This window comes from Fringilla coelebs (assembly GCF_963513975.1).
Source record: "Fringilla coelebs genome assembly, chromosome: 8".
NCBI classification, from domain to species: Eukaryota; Metazoa; Chordata; class Aves; order Passeriformes; family Fringillidae; genus Fringilla; species Fringilla coelebs.
The window spans coordinates 8,162,758-8,183,551 of NC_140066.1; the positions used below are offsets into that span (position 1 = coordinate 8,162,758).

The 20,794-nt window shown below is 37.4% G+C and overlaps 1 protein-coding gene across 2 annotated transcripts in view; it reads left to right on the forward strand.

The window, feature by feature from the left end:
* Window positions 1-20,794, forward strand: part of CCDC6 (coiled-coil domain containing 6) — a 50,706-nt gene that overhangs the window by 15,963 nt on the left and 13,949 nt on the right. For both annotated transcript variants that reach the window (XM_084210770.1, XM_084210771.1), the window contains exons 2-6: window positions 3,183-3,332; window positions 10,392-10,520; window positions 15,583-15,686; window positions 16,964-17,124; window positions 19,650-19,806. In XM_084210770.1, the coding sequence (XP_084066896.1) occupies window positions 3,183-3,332; window positions 10,392-10,520; window positions 15,583-15,686; window positions 16,964-17,124; window positions 19,650-19,806 (701 nt within the window). The remainder of the gene's footprint in view (window positions 1-3,182; window positions 3,333-10,391; window positions 10,521-15,582; window positions 15,687-16,963; window positions 17,125-19,649; window positions 19,807-20,794) is intronic.

Below are 20,794 nucleotides of genomic sequence, written 5' to 3' on the forward strand. Positions count from 1 at the left end.
TTCAAATACAGATACTTAATAAAAACACAGGTTATCCCTTTGGAAAAACAGTGTATTCACATCCAGAAAAATCAGTTTGATTATTGGCTAAATAAGTAACAGATTTCAAGACTTGAGGCAACATTAAGGTAAACATGAATTTTCCTATTACTTGAGATGATTTAACTATCACCAATTAATGAGTAACAAGATAAAGGGCAGGTTTCAGTATGAAATTTAGAAGAAATATGATAATAAATTACATGCTTTGTACCCAGTCTAAATAACTGTCTGATGTTTTTCAGCTAAAATGTTTGTGTTGAAAGTGCTGACCCTTGGGAAATTAAATGGACATTCATTGTATTCAGCGTGCTGTGTGGATATGTGGGGCTCACAGTTTGTGTGTATATGTGTAGGGTTGCTGCTGTTCATTTGAGAAATGCAATCTTTGTGTAAGGGATGCGGATTTATCCTGCCCACCCTTTCCCAGAGCCTCCTGCAGGCTGTGGGCACAGGGCAGTTGCAGAGCAGTTGTTGAGCAGGTACAAACCGGGGCTGCTCACGCTGATTCTGTGTGCCAGCGCTGTGCTGTGTGCCACGCCAGCTGGGGAGGCAGATGCAGGAAAGGACAGGGAGGAGGAAGGGAAAGCTTGGTTCCTGGGTGTCTCCTCAGCCTGTGCTGGCCTGCTGCCTGGCCTCATGGAACTCTGGAGGGGCATTGGCCAGGCCAGGGATCTTGGCAGCCTGTGCTCCTGTTGGCCTGAGCACCATCGTTAATGTGACACCAGGATCTGGCAGAGAGTCTTGTGCAGGCTCGGTGCTGTAATAATGTGATTTTAGAGCTTTTGACTGGTGCAAAGCATGAACAGAACAAATCTGTGCAAGTTACACACAGTAGAAATCAAAGCAGAAACACCCTCATTCTTTTGTTTTTCAGAACCAAGTGTTTTCTAATTTAATTTTAGGTAAGCTTGGTTTGTGTTACTGTCTTCTGTTGTCTGAAGCATTGAAAAACAGACATAGTAGAAATCCTATGTAGTAAAGGCAGTGGAGGAGTTGATTTTGGAACAGTATGCATGAATTTTAATGATTTGAGGACAATGAGTCCTTGCAATTTGACTTGTTTACTCTGTTCTGGAATGTCTCTGAAGACATAAGATGGTTAGTAGCTCTAAGTAAAGCCACATTTAGAAGCTGATAGATTATGTTATTCAGATCAGTTAGATTCCAGGAGTTTTAATCCATTGAGATGTGAGCTGACAATGTAATATTTCTTCAGACCTCTTGGACAAATCTCTATTTTCTTGATGTGACAGATAATAATACCATTGCTGAACATGCTGGAGTAGCTGTTCTCTGCTGCTGTGGAGATGCAATACATTAGACAGGAGGTGTTGTGCAGGACCTAAGCTGCTAAGCCAGCAAACTCTGCCTGCCCTGGCTGGTTTTTTTCTTTTTTCTTTTTTTTCTTTGGGTTTTTGTTGGGTTTTTTTTGTTGTTGTTGTTTTTGGGTTTTGGTGGGTTTTTTTGGTGTTTGGTTTGGTTTGGGTTTTTTTTGTTTGCTTTGGGTTTTTTTGGGGGGGTTGGGTTTTTGGGGGGGTTTTGTTTGTTGGTTTGTTTGTTTGTTTTGTTTTTTCTGGTTGGGTTTGTACCAACTCTGGTGGTGACAGGGAGAAGGGAGCTGTGGCGGATAGATAGTAGGAAAGGGCCATGAAAAGAAAGCAGTAGAGATGGGAGAAGACACAAGAAGGCAGAGACAAATATGTGAAGAGAAGGACTTGATGGAAGAAGGACTCAACTGAGAAGTTTCCAAACCACTGCTTTAGGTTTTATGATGTTGGTGATACCATGAGGAAAATTTGTAATTGTCCTGTTGTTTCACCAAATTGAAAGACAGTTATGTTCTTTAATTAACTTTTCTCCTAGGTGTTGAAGGTGTTTGAGTAATTGGCTCTTGGACCATTAGGGAATATGTCATTCCAGTTAAAAGATCACTGACATAATGAAATCTTTCAAGCATTTTCCAGTGTAAAATAAGTATAAAGATATTTTGACACATTTTGGGCAGAAGATTATGGAAGATAAGCTTTCAGTAATGTGTCTGTTTCAGTTCTTTAATTTTCCTCTCTCTAAGTCTACTGAAATAAAGCTTGCAGAATGTTTGCATAAGCTATAAGCTGGTGTAATTTTATTAGAATCAGGGCAAATCACATATGTGCAGTTCAAGTCATGGATTTTATTGCAGGGAATAAAATCGCCTAACACTAACTTGCCTCATTGGTTAAATGCAGTATTTCTATCATTCAGTTGTTCTAGGCTTTGAACTGTGGCATTAAGAGTTGGCTCTACCAATTTGTAGTTGTGATCATGCATTTTCCCATTTGCAATACCCTTCTTGGCCTTTCAGAGCAGGCTTTCAAAAGATCACCTTTATGTTCTATTTACCACCTTTGTGCTTAAAAAGCATACAAACATGTGAACTGTAGGGAATGCTAGAGAGCACTGTCCTAGGCTGGCTTTCTGTGGAGCAGTGCAGGGTGCAGTGAGCTGAAAAGGAAATTGTCACTTCTAGTAATTCTGCATGGAGAAGATTTCCAGAGTAGCTTGGGGTAAAGCTAAAGCCCCATGGCATTTTTTGTGAGTTGCTATTGTATGTAGTGGAGTAGCAGTGGTGAGGAGTACCACAGCTCTTTTCCTGGTGGTGGGGTAGGAATTCCTGTGAGAGGAACTGTGCTGCCTCTGGCTCTGCATATTGGGGTGAAAGGAGAGGAGCATTATAAGACTCCTGAAAAGCAGTCTGAGGGATCTGAAAAGGAGGCACAGTGGTGCATGCAGCAGTCTGAGCTGTGCTTCAGCTTGTAATGGAGAACATTTAGACAGGAGTTCCTTTTCAGTCATATAGAGTAGTTAAAAATAGTTGTCTGAATCTGTAATGCTTTTACAAAGTTTGTAAGGTTGAGGAGTTTGTGCATTTGGCTGGGAGGAGGCCACTTTAAAGCACCAGTGCAGTTTCTCAAGTCAAAAGGTTGAAAAAAGAAATGAAAAAAGGTGCTATAATGTTATAAAAGGGGCTGGTAACAGCACTTAGGTCCAGCCTACAGGCCTCCAGGATGATAGGCATTTAAAGGGGAATGGAATAATTGCAGCTGTTTTGAAAGGAAACTTGCTCCCTTTTTTCTCAAAACTATGTCTTTATTTCACAGCAAGCAAGGGCAGAGCAAGAAGAAGAATTCATCAGTAATACTCTATTTAAGAAGATTCAAGCTCTGCAGAAAGAAAAAGAAACACTTGCAGTAAACTATGAAAAGGAAGAGGAATTTCTCACTAATGAGCTCTCAAGAAAACTGATGCAGGTAATTGGTGCCTTTACTGATGTTTCTCCTGGGAGCCTCAGGACTGACTGGTGACTGAACTTTTGTGTTTGTGTGACTGCACTCTGAGGGAAGTGGTCAGGTTGGAAAGCTGACACACGATAAAAGCAAAGTACAAGAAGTGTAGTGAGTGACCTTTCTTTTTAACGTGTTGCTTTGAAGTTTGCATCTGTGAACTCAGCTTTGAGAACCTGAAAGTTTGTATAATGATGCAAAAATGGGTATAGCTTGCAGTAAATGTCAACTGCCTTCCAGACAAGAGTTACTGATTAATTTAAAATGTTAGTGAAATGCACTTTCTTTTCTGGAATATTTGATACTTAACATGAGTCCTGAAATATTAAACTTTATATACAAGAATGTGCAGCAATGCTCAAAGGAAACTTTTTATGCAAATTTGTCCATTCTTGTAACAAAACCCTTGCTTCTATTGAATTAAAACACGTCAGTTTGATGGTAAAAGTAAAAAGTAGAAGATGTTGGGCCAATTTGTGGCAGAGAAACCTCTTTCCATTACCCAAGTTGCTAATGTTTAGGAAGTGGTTAAGTATTTGTTGGAAGTGTTCTACATGGTTGCTCTGTTCTCACAGTCTCGCCTAAATACCTGCTGTTGGCTCCTGTAGGAGACAGGGTACTGAGTTAGGGGAGTGTTTAATGTGATCTGCCTGAGCTTTTTTCATGTCATCAGTTCTAGGCTTTGTCATGAAAAACTAGGCACTTCAAAAGGAGCTAATTTGTATGTTGTAAGCATTGCTGTGTTCTGCAGCTGGAGACTGAAGGCATGTTAGGAAATACAGTGTTTGGAAACACCACCAGAGCTAATCCCATCTGGTGCTTTTGTCACTGAAAACTGGGCCTTCTCTTACTTTGTCCCTTTGGTGCCTGTTATCACACAGGAAGCTCAGTAGCAATATAAAATATCCCTTACTTGGTATTACTATTTCCCCTAGCTGTTCTTGAGGAGGGACAAGGATGTTTCTGAGTAAGAGACATGTTTGGTTTCTAAGCCATACATTTTCATTAAAAACAGAGAAGCAGATGGCAGTAAAATAGGGGTATCAACTGTTCTTTTCTAATTGAAGTAAGATGTGGATATCACTATAGAAAAAGCTTTTCACTGAAGTCTCTTTCAGTAAAGGGAGAAATGGTACATTAAACAATGTTGTTTAATTGAAAGGGAGATGTAGAAATCTGTTACAGAACCAGGTTATGTGGGACTGTGCTATATATTATAAAGAGGAAACTAAAACTTACTTAAAATGTAAAGGCAGGGATTACGCCTGATTTGTTTGAAGGGTTTTGAAGTCATATCATGACCTTGGACACAAATATGTGTCACAAAGTTCTACAGCAAGTAAATTGTTGTATCAAGTAATTGCTTCAGATATGCTTAGCCTTTTCCATAGAATGAGATTGTTTTAACAGGTTTTTTTTTAACTATCTTTACTAGTATTCTTAAATTGCTAAAATTATGCAAAACAGGTTCACACATTGCAAAGAGAAATATAAACTTTTTATCAACCTAAAAGTACAATTTTTTTTCTATGGGCATTCAGAAACTATCCTTCGACTTTTTCCCCAAATTAAAGGAAAAGGAAACATTCTACTGTTATCAAAATGGCCAAGGGGTGCTTGGCTCCTTATTATGTATGAAACAAGGCAAGGGTGTTGTGCTGTTTGTCTGCTGGAAACCCTTAATAGGTGCAACTTCATTCTCATTGGTGAGAGAAAGATGCAGAGAAGCATCTGAAACAGAATGCAGACAAAAAGCTGGAGTTATTCTCACCTACTCTACAGCATCTGGAGAAAATCCTCAGTTGTGGATTCAACATCATCCCATAGATACTACCCAGCTTTTAGCAGGCAAGCTGCAGGCTTTTGCTGAAAGAAAAAGCTGTATAGCCATACCTACAAGAGTATGGAGGTAAAATTCTGATCACCACCTGCAGCCTTGGATTTCATTCCACGTGGCCTTGCTGTGAGTCTTTGATAAACATGGTTATGTCAGCCAGAAGATTTTAAAATACGGCAATTCATAAATGCATCTGTGTTCCAAATTGTTTGTCCTGAAGCCATGTGATTTCTCTCAGCACCATTAGGTAGCAATTTTTGAGAGTTTGTCCTCTCTAGATAATAACCCAGGTAACTTTAGAATGGGAACAGCAGTCAGCATCCTGGTGGTGTTGGTGGTTTGCCTGTGAAGGGTGAGTGGAATGGAATTTTTTGCTTGAAGGTTCACCTGAAAACTTCAGTGCACAGAGGAGAAAAGGGTTATATCAATGCTCCTGCACAAGGCCAGAGCTGAAACTTTTGTGGCTTGTGCATAGGCACCAGTGGTGTTTCTGTTTGTGCCATATGCTTAAGTGTTATTAACCCTTCCCTTTCACTGGTCAGCATGTTCTGTTTTCTATATTTCTGGCTGACTTTTCATATACCTTTACAGTGGCTCAAGACTTAGAGTACGGGTTGAGCACTTGTTTTAAAGCAAACAGTTTAATATTAGAACTGTTTTTCTGTTTGTGTGTGCGCTGAATGAAGATCTCATTTCATGTCTTATGTCTTGGATGTGATGAAGTTGCTGTGAAATACAAAACCAGGATATTAATATATTCTCCTAAACGTCAGTAATGTGTTTAGCAGCTTATAAATGATACAGAAGAAATGGTCTCTTCCACTGAAGAGCTTACCTGGAGAGTTAGGGAACATTTCTATATTACCATATGCTTCCATGAAAGTAATTTTTCAACTCTTCAGAGATCATGGACTCTGAAGTCAATTGACATTAGAATATTGATGAGTTGCAGGCAACTTTTTTAAGCATCAAAGAACTGAAAATAATACTTGATGGTTTTTGTTTTCTGAGAGTTTATCTGTTTGAAGGTTTTGATTATTCAATGTTGAACCCTGGAAATTATACCCACGTAGAACAACAGATTAAAAATTGGAGAAGAGAAACTCCTGATATTACAAACAAACTCATTTTTTGGAAAAGAGGGCATTATTGGCACACATCACATGGTCAGTTTAGGATTTATTACAATATCTTTTCTGTAACTGGATAGTCTTCCTATTACACAGCTGTAGGCCTACAATCTTGGCTAATGTTTTTTTAGACCAGGAAGCTAAGATAATTATAATTTCCTTTTTTTTTTAATTTCCTGAAATTTGTGGGTGCCAATACTTACCATTACTCACTAGAGTGTAGCAGTTCTATCTTTGTTAGGAGAGTAATGATCTCATAAATGCCCACTTCCATTTTTTGCATTTTTGCTCTGCAGGGAATTCTAGCTAAATTAGATGCAGACTTTGGATAATGACTTATCCAGGAATTCAGTAGTCTCCAGTTGGTTGCTCCACTATTCTTTGGGATTGGCTCTTAATCTCTGAGTTTGCCAGGCAGTGTTGGTCTGACCTGGAACTAGGCTTACAGCATTCATGCTGTTCAGACATTGTATATCGAATGGCTTCCTGCCTTTTGGATCAGTAAGGGAAAAAAATTCATATAAATCTGTTGTTTTGTCTAAAACTTTGGCTTTTGGAACTGAGGAGAGGTACTTCTGCTAAACTGCATATGATTTGCATTCTCCCAAGTGAGAGTATTCTTTTTCAAGTATTTACAGCTCTGTGCCTGTTTCAAAATTACTGCTGCATTACTCTGTTGAAAGGTATCTAGCAGAGGGACTTTTTTCACAGCGCCTGTGTGTTTGTTGCTTTGTCAGACCTTTGTTTGTCACAATTGTAGGGGTTTATGCCTCTCATTCCGCCTGGCCTCTGGAATGAGCTCCCAGAATGTTAATACATTTTAAATGTGGGAGCTGTCTGCCAGAGCTGCAGTGCTCCTCCTGACAACCAGCAAGAATCTCCCAGTTCAGCACCATGTGCATTACTGTTATACAACACAGGCTGACATGAGGTTTGCAATGTCAGAAATTATTTTTGAAACCTTTTACTATATGTGAGATTGAATCTAAACTGACCTGGTAGCACATGAATAAATTCCAGTTTCCGCTGGAATAATACTGTCTTTCTAGTGCCATGCCATTGCTTTAAAATATCTTCTTATAACTGTAACTTTCACTGCCACTACAAGGCAAATGAATGAATGTACAATTTTATTAGATAGATTCCCTTTGTTTTGAATAATTATTAATTTTCTAGGTTTAGTGTTGCAGGAATGAAGGAACATATGCATCTCAACAGAGATCTTAAACAGAAGATTTTTATCACATGCATCCCTGATTAAGTTCTTACAAGCCTTATACACATTTACTCTATTTTTCTATGTACTTCATGTAATTATATTTTTGTTTACCTGAAGTCTCTAAAAAGCATGGAAATTTTTTTTATAGTATCCTCAATCCTTAGTCATTATACAATGGTAGCAGTATATTGCAGAATATCATGAGAAGTGTTTTGATGCAGGCTCTGTTCTTGCAGTGGTGGACATGGATGTGTTGAGTTACTGTTTTGAAACTTCAAAAAGTAGATCTTGAAAATTTACCATTTGTGAAACAAGACTGCTCCAGAGAATTTATTTTTAATATTGTTTAATCTTACAGAGTCAGTTACATTAAATTGTGCACTAGTCCTTTTCAAAATCAAATGCAGATTTTTTTTCTCAATGCCCTTATATTTTTGGAAGTGCTGAGTGGTCCAAGTAGCTGTCCTTGAAAGTAAAATGTTACAACATACCAGGATAATAGCATGTGTAGTCAGGCAAGGTAAGTAATTGGATGTCTGTACAGAAATGTTTCTTATGTAAGTCTGATTCTTGACAATTCTTTAAAAAATTGTAAGCCTGTAAACATAAGCTATTACTCTTCCTGCTCTCAAAATACCATCCATCAGCTCAAGGATGCTAATGGGATTGTGCTGAATAAACAGAGCCAGCTCATCTATCAATTATTTGATGAACATCTGGACGTAAAGAGTAGGCAAACTGCTGATACAAAATTGTTAATAAATAGGACTTTTACAATGCTGCAAAGGAAGAAGTGGGCAGCTTTTGAGCGCCTGAAGTACCTAAAAATAGACTGTACAAGGTCATAGTCTGGGGCATAAATGAAGGTTTGTTTTCTAAGGGGAACTTCATCCATTGGCTCTATTACTTCATAAAAACACGTCCCACTATCCCAGAAGTAAGGCAGTACAGGAAGGAAGGAAGGTAAACATGGTCCTTCATTGTATGAGGACACTCGTTTCTGCAGAGAGAGAGTAATGCTGTAGTTGTTTAGAACTTAAGTGAGCTGAGGCACACAGTCCTGCTGCTTAGCTTTGTGTTTGATAGCTCCATTCTCAGTTCAGACTAGTCACTGTCTCTCTTGCACTAAACCCATCTCTAATCTTACAGAGCTGAAAATTGTCCTTCTGTTTTCATATGCAATTCAAGGTCTGTAAGACATTGGCATCAAGGTGACATTTTCTAACACATTTTTCCTTCTCTTTAGCTGGCAGGTGTATCTGTAAACCATTTTTACTATAATTGCATATAATTATAATCAGTTGGGAAAAACTCTTACTTTGCTAAGTAAAATAAATACTATCCACCTGTATTGTACCAGGGGATATTTTCTCATTGTTAGCAATTCTGTTCTTCAGCATTAAGGTTTCATCAATAACTGGATTTTGATGGTTTTGGTTTGTTTTTGTGATCAGAGGAAATAAAAGGGAAAAATTATTTTACCCTATATCAGTGACAGACACCACTCATATATTTTGGGGGTGTTAGTAATATTTTTCTCTTTCTTTGTAAAATGAAGTCAATATTTTGTATTCTAAGAGTTTGCTATTCTGGTATTTGTTTTAAATTGTGAAAAACCAAATGTCAGCATTGACAAGCCCTGAAAACACAACCCCCAAACTTTTCCCTTGTGTATATTGCCAAATAGTTGCTGTCCACCTGGTGCTCTTCCTCTGTGAGCCTTTTGCCTTGATCTCTGTGGCAGGCTGCAGTTCACCGACCATTTTGTCTCTGAATAGGAGCAAAAGGAGCTGAATTAACAAATGAGCAATTTTAGCTTGTTTCAAAATCAAAGTGTATTCCTTCACTATGGCTATCTAGCCACCTTGATTTGTGTCCATGACTGTGAGGTGTCTCTCCATTTCCTCAGCTTTTCCTCACACATTTAACACTGTGATCTTACAGATTATGTGCTAGCTAGAAGAACAGGCATAGAAAAAATAAGCAGGTGGAAAAAGGTGTCTGCAATTCTCAGTGGATGGTCAGAACACAATGTAATTACACCATTGTCTGTTGGTAACATTTGCATTTTCCTGAGTCAGGTTCATGTGTTTGTACCATTGTGCCAGTCACACTGTTCTATCCACAGGAAGATTTAGATCTCTGTCTCAGACGGACTCTGCTCCAAGCCATACTTTATGGGGGGGGGGGGGGGTTTGTTTCCATTTGCCTGAGAGTTAAATTTTTCTTCTCCATTGGACATATTAAATGAAAAAAAAAATCTTTTTGGTATTAAGAAAATAAATAACATTGATTTGAAATAACCAGTATTTTTATGTCATCAGGACAGTTTGATTTTGATACCAAAGGAATGTGAATTAGGAATTTTTTTTGTTGTTTGTAAACTAGTTGTACAGCAATTTCATTAGGATGATTTCAGTCACAATTTTCAGCTTTCAGCTGCCCAGAAAAGGAAGTGCTAACACCTGCATTTTGTGCTTTGGGTGCTCTTGAGATGATGCATTTAGATTGAAATTAATGCTTTCATGAACATGATGATAGATTTTTACTTTGGAAACGTCTATAATACATTATATATAGCATATAAAATAATCTATTTTAATTTAACTGAGATCAGTAGCTGGAAATTACTTTTCTCTGCATTGTAAATATGCAGCACAGTTTAAAATGCTCTTTTTTGACGGGCTGTTGGGTGGGTTGTGCATTTTTAAGTTTTTTGAGAAGCATCAGTAGAGAATTTTAATATGCAGGAGGAATAAATGTGTGAATAAATATATAAAAGGTGCATAAGTTCATGATTTTATTTGCTTAAAATATTTACATGTCTCCTAAATTTTTAGCTGCAACATGAGAAAGCTGAACTGGAGCAGCATTTAGAACAGGAACAGGAATTTCAAGTGAACAAACTGATGAAGAAGATTAAAAAACTGGAAAATGATACAATTTCGAAGCAGCTCACCCTGGAGCAGGTAACTCTTTCATTGCACCATTATATGACAGAAAAAAACCAAGTCTTTCTTTTGTCTTAGATTTGACTTAATGTTTTACGTGTGTAAGAAACTGGGCAGTATTGAGAATATAGAAAAGTCAGTTAAAATTTCAAAGCAATAGAAAAGTAACATAGTTTATTATGAGAAACTTGGATTCGTTTTTTTTTCATGGCCATTATATCTATATATCTCAAGGTATACTAGATATATCTATATCTAGTTTCTCTAGTATTACATCTATTATAGTAGCCTTTGTGTGGGCTTTATCTGCTGGACAGCAGTGACTTTTGCAAATGCAGCTTTTTTGTAAATAGTGCTGCCTGTTGCTGTTCATCATCTTCCACTCGTGCTGCTGGTGAGAAAAGACTGTCACTTCTGGTGGTGTTAAGCACAGTAGTAAATGATCTGTTTGTGGTCTGGTTGTGCTCTAGGTCACCTTTTGTTGGCAGCTTGGATAGCACAGCCCTGCAACTGTGAGTTGTCAGCTGTGTGTATCCTTCAGAAGCCTTGAAGTTCGACTACATCCAGCTCCCTTTCTCCCTAGACAGTCATGAAGATTGCAGACATAAAACACTGCTTGTTTGGCTGTGTTTCCACAGGATGTTTAGACATTGGAAGTGCTCATGTCTGATTTTAGGCATCTGCATCAAAGCATCTCAATGGTGTCAGTAGGAGACCTTCTGACTTAAGTGGCTAACTCGTGAAACCTTTAGGCTTGTTAAAGGACTCCAGATTTTCTGGCATGTGCAGGTCCAATAATTCAGGTGATGTAAATATAGTGTGTTATCTCTGTGATTACTTCTGCTGTGAAACTTCTTTGTTGCTGGTAATCTGAATTGTTACCGTTTTGTATGAGTCTTCTTTTTCTGTTGACATGGATAAATTAGTTAATGGCCATCTAAATGATCAAGTGAGTTCTCTTGATTCTCATGGTAACATTCTGTATGGAGAGACCTATGGCACAAACTGAAAAATTAAAAGGTAGGAATATGTAGTTGTCAACAAATCCTTATCCAGCATGGAAATTAGCATGAGGTTGAAATAACTCTCCTAGCCACAAGGTGGTGGTGGCTGCCACTTAATCAAAATGCAAAGTAAGCTTAACATACTAAGGTGTTGTCTTTGAAATGTTAGCGTGAGCCATGGCTGAAATCTTCATGGTATTCTTTTTGTCTCATTCAGGACAGACTGACTTGTGAAATCATAAAATTTGAAACTTACTGCTACATCTAAATGTCACTGTTCAAAAAGCATAGATCCACAAAGGTCTTTAGTATCTGGCTTGGAAAACTTTGTTTGTGAAGATGTTAAAATTTGGCTGTCAGTCTTGCTTAGAAATTCCATGTGAATTTAGTGTAATTCACCATATGCCTTTGTTTTCTCTCACAGTAAGGCAGAGTAAATGTCAGGTTACTAAGGGCTTCAGCACACTTTCTTTCCTCACACAAATTAAAAGCGCTGATTCTGCTAAATAACCAGCTGAAGCAGCAGCCTTGGAGCATGTGCTGTACCTAGCAAGGAGCAGCCCAAAATTGTGAGGAGTGTCATGTTGCCTTCATTGCACACAGAGGGAATTAAGGGAAAGGGATTGTCACAATCTGCAGCACAACCGTCAGAACACCTGTTAAACAGGGCTTGGAAGGAGAACTCCAACAATGCTTTTAGCTGGGCTGCATTGAGATCTTTCGCTAATTAGTGAGCAGATAATTACAGCATATGTTCACTAAAATGTTGTTTCTAAAATAGAGAGGGTGAATTATCTGTGCTTTGTGTTCTTTCTTTCTCCTTTCCTTTTTTTCATCTGAACTGCTTATACCACAGGTGATCAGGAGGTAGCTGATTTCTGGTTGCATAGAACAGTATTCCTTAATAAAAATTAAATTGGATCTTAGGGTTCAAATGTGACCTGCAATAATTTCTTAAGTCAGCTTTAAGTCAGCAGAGCATTCTTCTCTGAAGGCAAATGGTGAAGAAATTTACTGCATGTGACTATTTCATCAACTGAATGACTCAGTTAAAATGAGCAGTAATGTTCTGTGTTCCAGTTCAGTGGTTTGATAGGAAATAAATTGCTGTCAGGATTGCCCTACAGAGGCCAAGTGTGTGTACTCTTACTGTTACTATTTTTAATTGCTTTTCTATTTCATACGGTGTAGTGAGAAACTAGAATGTAGTTAGGAGATGAGAAATAACAGCTAAACTGCTAATAATCATCTCCTATGTGTGCTTTGAAAGCAGAAGAACATGAGATAGAAAAATCTTTGGGAAATATTTTCTTGGAAAGCAGCAGGGAATTAAAGCTACAAAGGACAAGGTGGAGATGAGAAGCAGAGAAGTAAAATTTCTGATAGTGGGCTTAGGCAGAGATGAGCAAATTCAACTTTGATTTGGAAGACCTCCATTTCAGAAGGGAACAGTTGTGCTTTTTAATAAGTTGGCAAGACAGTTGACAAATCAAAAATACAGGAATTCACATAAAATGGATATTTTAGCTGCATTTTGAAGTGAAGTAAGTGCATGTGAGAGAGAGAGTAAGAATACAAGTGAGTGGTGAGGAAGGTTAAAAGGAATTTTACTTTTCCTCTGAAGGGAAGGTTAAGGTCTGAAAAGCAAGCAATGCTTCCTTGTTTCAGTGGTCAGAATCAGGTGATGCTTGATTGGAATGTGGCTCTGAATCCCTGTAGAGAGATACTAGTATGACACAGCTACTGAGCATAATCCCATCCTGCTTATGTTATTTCAGAATATTAGCACATTGCTAAAAAAGTCAGTGACTGGAGTACATATCAAAGTGCACCTGAAACTATCAAGTACCAGGCCCAATACACCAATTCTTTGAATTCACAACTCTCAACAGGATGCTCCACTTGCTTCTTCTGTAGGTGCCATTCAAGGTGTTCTTCCTCCAAGCTTGAAAATCCTGACAGTGGGAGAAACTGGCAGAACACTCATGACAAGGAAAGGAAGATCCTTGTTTCCAGTATGTTTTCATATTGCTGGAAATATGGAGTTCTAGATCTGTTTCATCTGATTTCTTTGATGTTTCGTCGGAGCAGCTTCAGGCACAACACAGGCCTTATTTGTGTATTGTTGCTGATGGTTTGACTTTGCCATTGTGCCTGCTCACCTGCAAGCAGATTTATAATTAATGGACTCCACTGCCTTGGTGATGGTTGCTATAATACTAAATGTAATCTTAGATTTTTCAAATGCAGGCTTATAAATAATTTACTCTGTCTTTAAATTCCAGTGTGCTCTTCTTCCTACCATTAAAAGATAATCTTATCTTTTCACCTGTATGTTCTTGTAGGTTTGTTTGTTGCTAGGTCAAAACACAGTTGTAAAAAGCCTAAGAGTAGGTGAGTCTAAGGCATGCTGCAGTGAAATGATGCAAAAACCATTGCTGCAGAGATCATAACATTATTATGCAGTAACACATTTTTCATCATGTGATTATCTAGCTAGCTGTGCAACATAGTGGAGATCTGGGTTTTGCTGATGTAGAAGTGCAGTGTGCAGATTGCCAGGACATTTTCTGTTGTTTCTTCCCTCTGCACTTTCCCAGCCCCAGGCACTGGCCAGACTGGCTGGGGAGCCCTGAGGCAGAGTGCCCTGTGCTCCTGAGGCTGAGCCCTTTGCTTTCCTACCACTCTGCCTCCAGGCATGTGGGGAGCGAAGTGTTGCTCAGGATCCAAATTCTCATCCTCGTGGGAAGGCTGAAGCATGTTGCTCCTGACTTCTTTATTAAGTATTAATATTATGAGATGTAAGTTCCTTGAGCTGTTAATGTACATCTGGAAACTCAAACATTGAAAGATTTGCTAGACAGTGTTTCTAAGTATGTTCCCTATTACTCATCAACATATGTCTGCTTCTGCTCACAGTAACTAATTCCTCTAACCTTTAAAAGTTGTACATTCATTAAACTTGCACTGGTACCTGAAGTGTGTAAGTTTATATTTTGTTTGGGTTTCTCAGCATTAATTTAATGGTTAGCACTAATAGTTTACAGATTTAGATGCTGCAATAGCCCTTCAGCCAGTGATGTAATAAATGAAAATTGCTTATTTCTGTTTTCAGTCTTTCCATTTTCTAATGTGAGATTTTTTGCCCAGCAGAAAAGTGGTGTTAAGTAAGCTTGGCTTGGAAGAATGCTTTCATGCTCATTTCCACCTGTAAAGGTGTTGATCTGTTCTCAAATATTTCGTTATTGACAGCTTCTTGAGTTCAGCTGTATTGCTACGGAGTAAGATCATCTGTGCCTCTTATATATTCTTTATTAATAAGACTTGCATTGTATTTATACTTAAACACTAATAATAGGTATCTTCATGTGTGGGTCTATATTATATCTTCTTTTATTAACTTTAGAGTAGAAGGTTCTGCATTATATGTTTTATTAACTTGTAGTAATCAAGAATGCTTGTTCACACAGTAAGTGATTGTGATTAATGTCAAGTTAAGCTTTTAATTTTACAAAGCCATTACTAAGATAGAATTACATCTGTTTTGCTAGTAAGTATTGATACAGTAACACTTAAGGCAGTTCATGTAACTTTTTCTTTACTATGAACTTGTTATGTCCTTTACCTAACATCAGGCACACAAGGCAAACATGACTTTTCTTCTATTTCTGGATTACTTAACTGTGGTTCTTCACTAGAAACATCTAAAACTTTTTCAAAGAATAAACACTGCTGTAGTGAACAGTAAATTCAGTTTGAATTTCATAGATTTGTGGTATAGGAGATGTCTTTAAATAGGTTTGATATGTCATCAGTACCTGCATTGTCTAGAGTTCATGCTCCTGCTTATTGGCCAGGGACAAGTTTTCTGAGAAGAACTCATGTTAAGGAGATAACTGTGCAACTGCTGAATCTTTATTGTTCCAGCGCATTGTGCCTGAATTGTGTCTCTTCTTCCCCTTCTCCTTGCTCCTGTGAACCATTATGTAAAATAGTGTTGTTGGAGCTTTCATAATGACAGTTCCTCGCAAAAAAATCCATGCCCATCATTTTCAGTAATTGTTTTTCCTCTCCAGCTAAGACGTGAGAAGATTGACCTTGAGAACACTTTGGAGCAGGAACAAGAAGCACTAGTGAATCGTCTCTGGAAGAGGATGGATAAGCTTGAAGCAGAAAAACGGTTTGTCTTGTTACAGTGCACTCGTTACTATGAGAGAAGTTTTTTGTGGCATTCACATTCTCTGAAAAAATGCTTTTGCCCAGGATTTTTCTCCTGGCAAACTGAGAGGTCTCAGAGAAAAGGAAAACAGTTCTTATCTCATTTACTCCTCCTGTGTTGTGCTCACATGGGGAATGTGTTTGGAGATTGTTTACCCACAGGTGATTGTTTCATTCGATTCTGCTGTGAGTTGTTTTGACCCTTTGACGAATCAGGGCCAATCTGTGTTGGGACTCTGGAAAGAGTCATGAGTTTTCATTATTAGCTTTTTAGCACTCTCTAAGTATCCTTTCTGTATTCTTTAGGACAGTATAGTATTCTTTAATAGAATATAGTATAATAAAGTAATAAATGAGCCTTCTGAGAGCATGGAGTCAGATGCATCATTCCTGCCTTTATAAGGGCATTCCCAGCAAATACAATAGTTTTTAATACATCATGTTCTGGATTAAATATGTTTCATCTCTGTCCCACAAGAGTTGTCTAATCTGTGAAAACCTGGAATATGAAGCAGTTGTAAAGTTCCTTGTTAGCATGATGCCACACCATTGATTGCTTAAAGTAGGCAAAACTAACCATTATAAGAAATTACTTGGGAAATCTTGAAGGATTTTATTGAATTTTTTCAACTCCTGATAGGCTCTTTTTAAAGCTTCTAGTTTGTGGTCAGCTTTAAATTCATAGTGTTTTACAGTGTTTGTGATATGAGAAGCTCTTGTTTTTTCCCTGTCTGCTTAAAGAAAACTTGAACTTTTTCTCAGTGGCATGCACTCATGTCATTGAGACTTCCCAATACTTCTTTAGTAGAAGTTAAGACAGTGACTCCTTATATTATTGGAACAGCTAAAATTAAAAATAGGTATGAAAGCAACTATCTCGTAAATGAACTCAGTTTGAGGAGGAAATGGGTGAGAATAATGATTAATGATTATTAATACCTGATATTTTTATGTGTATATTGTTATGTTAATGTGACCCTCCGAATCTTGGCTGGGGCCTCAGAAAACACCTGAGCCTGAGGGAACGGCAGGTTTTGTAGTTTACTAGGACAACAATTTTTACCTTTTTTATTTTGAGTTAAAAACTAAACTTTCTAACTCTTCCCCAATTTATCTCCCCTCAAACAGTAATTAAAATAAACCATATATACCTTTCAGAATCCTTGCAATGGCTTTCTGAGGGATACAAGAGGTTTTCATTAGAATGGAAGGTAAAGTTTGCACTCTCTTTTCATACAGAATTTTGCAGGAGAAATTAGACCAGCCAGTATCTGCTCCACCATCACCCAGAGACATATCAATGGAGATAGACTCTCCAGAAAACATGATGAGACATATCAGGTTTTTAAAGAATGAAGTGGAGAGGTTAAAGAAACAACTGAGAGCTGCACAGTTACAGCGTGAGTAAACAACTTGTTTCAAATCTTCTCAAGTTTTTGCATTTAAGATTTTTATATGAACTTTCTTGAGTTTGAATTGAAGGTAGAAGTAGGAAAAAATGGGGCCGGTTCAGATTACAACATTTTCATAATTGCAGTGTTGTTGCTTGTTCATGTATTTATACTGTAGTTTAGAGGGTTCTTTAGCTTTGCTAAAAGAATGTCTGAAAGAATCAAAAAATAATCTTTGACTATTTTGTGCCAGAAAAATATGTATCTTTCTTTCTTTTCAGAAACTTTACAGTATTTCAACATACAAATTTTTCAAAACATATTTATGGCTTACTTTGCAGGAGTTGTGTTGCAAATTAAGAATTACTCAAAGGAATTAACAGCTAGTGAAATAAAGGTCGTCTGTATGTAAGAATTTCACTTGTTAATGATTGTGGCAACCTGAGGCAGCTGTTGCACAGTATAGCAGCATTAATTTGCTGTGTCCTTTCCTATGTAAGATGGCTTTGAAGCATAAAGAGCTGTTCCATCACCACCTTCCTCTTGTGCAGGGCTGGGGCCCCTTGCCCAGCAGTGGGACCTGCATTTTGCCCTGCTTGCCCAGGAAGGGACTGTGCACTGAGCACTTGGCCTCAGCTGCCAGGAGGCTGCTGGCACCTTCCCTTGGTCTTTGCAGTGGCAGTTCTTCATTCCTTCCTGCTGAATCTGCAATTCCTGTGTTGGAGTCAGCAGTTGTGCCTGGTTCTGAGTCAGTAGCATTGCAGTGCAGTTGGTGAGTGAGGAGATGAGCCTCAGCACATGGCCAGAAAAATCTGGGCAAATGCAGAGCAGTCAGGATCAGCCCCCTCTGGCCAGCCAGGCTAGCTGGAATATTTCAACCTCCATTTAGAGAAGGAGCTTGCTATAGGCAGCAGCCTTCCTTCAAGACAGAGATGATGGATCAAGAGTGCTCTTTTGCAGAGACCTTGTGCACAAGTTTGTGGCATTAATAATTTGTGGCTGTTAAAAGAAGATAAGGACAGCTAATCTTTGTACTTGCAAATTCTGCACTGCAGCCTTGACTGACTGAAGTTCAGAACAAGAGCAAGGCCTTAGATTAAAAGTACTCTTTGTGCAAATCCAGCCTAATTAATTTCATTTCAAGTATCCTCTACTTTTTAAAGTGGTTTCTCTTTCAACTACTGTGATTTAGAGTTGAAAGCATTAATGTCAAATTTACACTGAAAATAAGAATTTGGTTTAAAAGGACCTTTGTGAACATGTTAAACAGAACTGCAGTACAAATAGCAGAGCTGGTAGGAATGGTGGATGTGCCAGCCTGCAAGCGGAAGATGAAATTGAAATGCAGTTTTCAGATTGGTGTTTGTAATACATGGTCATTAGAGAACCTCTAGTATTCTTCTTCAGTAATTAATGAAATCTGCTTTTGAAATTCCGATACCTGTATTACCTTTTATTTCTGAAACACTTCTAGGAACTGGTGTGGTATGATAATACTGTTCAAGGAGTGACACTGTTACATTTCAAAGTGCTACTTCCACAGAAGAGAGATAAATCACATGTTAATAGTTTGGGAACAGGTTTCTGAAGCAGGAATGTTCTTTACCGTGAAGGTTGTTGCATTAAAGAGTGATAACCAAGCATGATGAATTGTTTTGGGTTTTCTTAATGTCATTTATTTAACTGTAAGCTTCCTTAAACATTACAAAATCTCACAAAATACATTGTGTGTCTCATAAGTTTTCATCACATATTCTATTTTATTTAAGTAATCTGTCACAAAGTTTTCCAACTTTTTATAATTTGACTTTATCACCTTAAATAATCTGTGGTACCAGACCATTTAAGTGATATTTGCTTAACTTGTTTAGAACTGACGACTCAGATTGCCCCAAGTAGACCTCTTGTTGGCTTTTAACATTACAATTGAATACAATTTTAATTCTAGTATTTTAATAATGGTACATGTCCTGTTGGACAACTTCTATGATAAAATATGTAATCTTATCTTAAGAAAGAGTATTGTAGAATATATATAAGGTAGCAATTTTAATACAAGTTTGAGTTTGGAGTTTCAGAACTTGTTGTGTTGTTGTTTCCTCCTTCAAAATGAAAATACACCTTTAAAATAATTTCTTCAGTGTGTTGCAGGAAGATCTTGGTAAATGTAGAATAGCATTATTTTAATGGAGCAGGAATCAGTATTTTTTCTTAATGGTTTTCGTAATGTTTTCTTAATAAAATTTTTCTTTCTTTTCAAATTTATTTTAAAAAATACTTTTGGTTTGTGGTGGTGAGTTTTATTTTTCTTACATTTTCTTTTCAATCTTGATGTCAAATAATAGTTTATTTTAGTAGTTTCTATTCTGAATTAGGCTTTGAACTAATGACTTAGAGGTGAAAATTTTCAGTGATCTATCCTGAGCATTTTCTACACCTTCCTCTTGAACTGTTGGAGTAAAATTAGGCACAACATACTTGGCTGCCTGAGAAATTGAATTTTGATCAACTTTTACCAAAACAATGAATTTCAGATTCAGAGAAGATGGCACAATACTTAGAAGAGGAGCGACATATGAGAGAAGAAAACTTGAGACTTCAAAGAAAATTACAGAGGGAAATGGAACGTAGGGAAGCTCTCTGCAGACAACTGTCAGAAAGTGAATCCAGCTTAGAAATGGATGATGAAAGGTTTGTATTTTTTTGGCCATCCAAATACGTTGGACTTATTTATCAGTATTTTTACTACTTTTTAAATATTATGGAATAATTTTAAAAGTAACTTGTCTGTGGGTTTAATGTGCATATCAAATTCCAGCATAGTCCAGGAATTGTATCAATATTGTATAGAATTTGCATTAGTTTTAACAGTGAGTAATAAAATATTGATATCTGAAGATTGTTTTGGGGTTTGATAATATATATTGAAATAAATACAGCTGTGGAGTTGAAAATCAGGATAATTTGATCACAACACTTGTTTTGTCCCCAGCTCAGTAGCTGCAAGGAATTCTGTGAGGTAGGGACAGCATCTTTACTTGGGCCTGATTTGTCCTTTGTAGAAAGTGAAATATGCTCTGCCAAATACAAAGGGATACTGTCTAAAACCTTTGAGAGAGGAAGCATTTCCATAACTGCTGATTGTCCTTGATGTCCAAACCATAACATCCCTGATTTTTTTGTCTTTTTTGCAAGGTGCTTTGTTTGACCTGACCTTACAGATAGTCTTGAATCTTTCATGGTTTATATTGTGCCTTTTAGTGTTTTCTCATGTCATAGAAATATGGCAGTGTTATATCTTGAAAGAGGATTTTAAGTACATATTGAATAAAACATTCTTAGTTCTTATCAAATGCTCATTATTTGGTTGCATTGTTGTATATTATTTTGGATTTATGGTGATTCTTTAGAATAAATAAAAAAGTTACTCTGTGCTATGTATTTTTCCTGATACTCAGAGATTTCTGTTTCCTCTTGGGCCCTTAATATATTTCTTATAAGATGTAATTTATCAGAAGCAAAGTACCAGATATTTTGTGGTAAGGAGTACCCTTAAAGCTCAAAGTAGTGTGTTCATTCTAATGAAATACCAAGGCAACTTTACCTATATTGCATTAGCATCTGGTATTAAAATGTAGCAAATGCTATATAAATTAAATTGTTACAAATAGAGGATTCT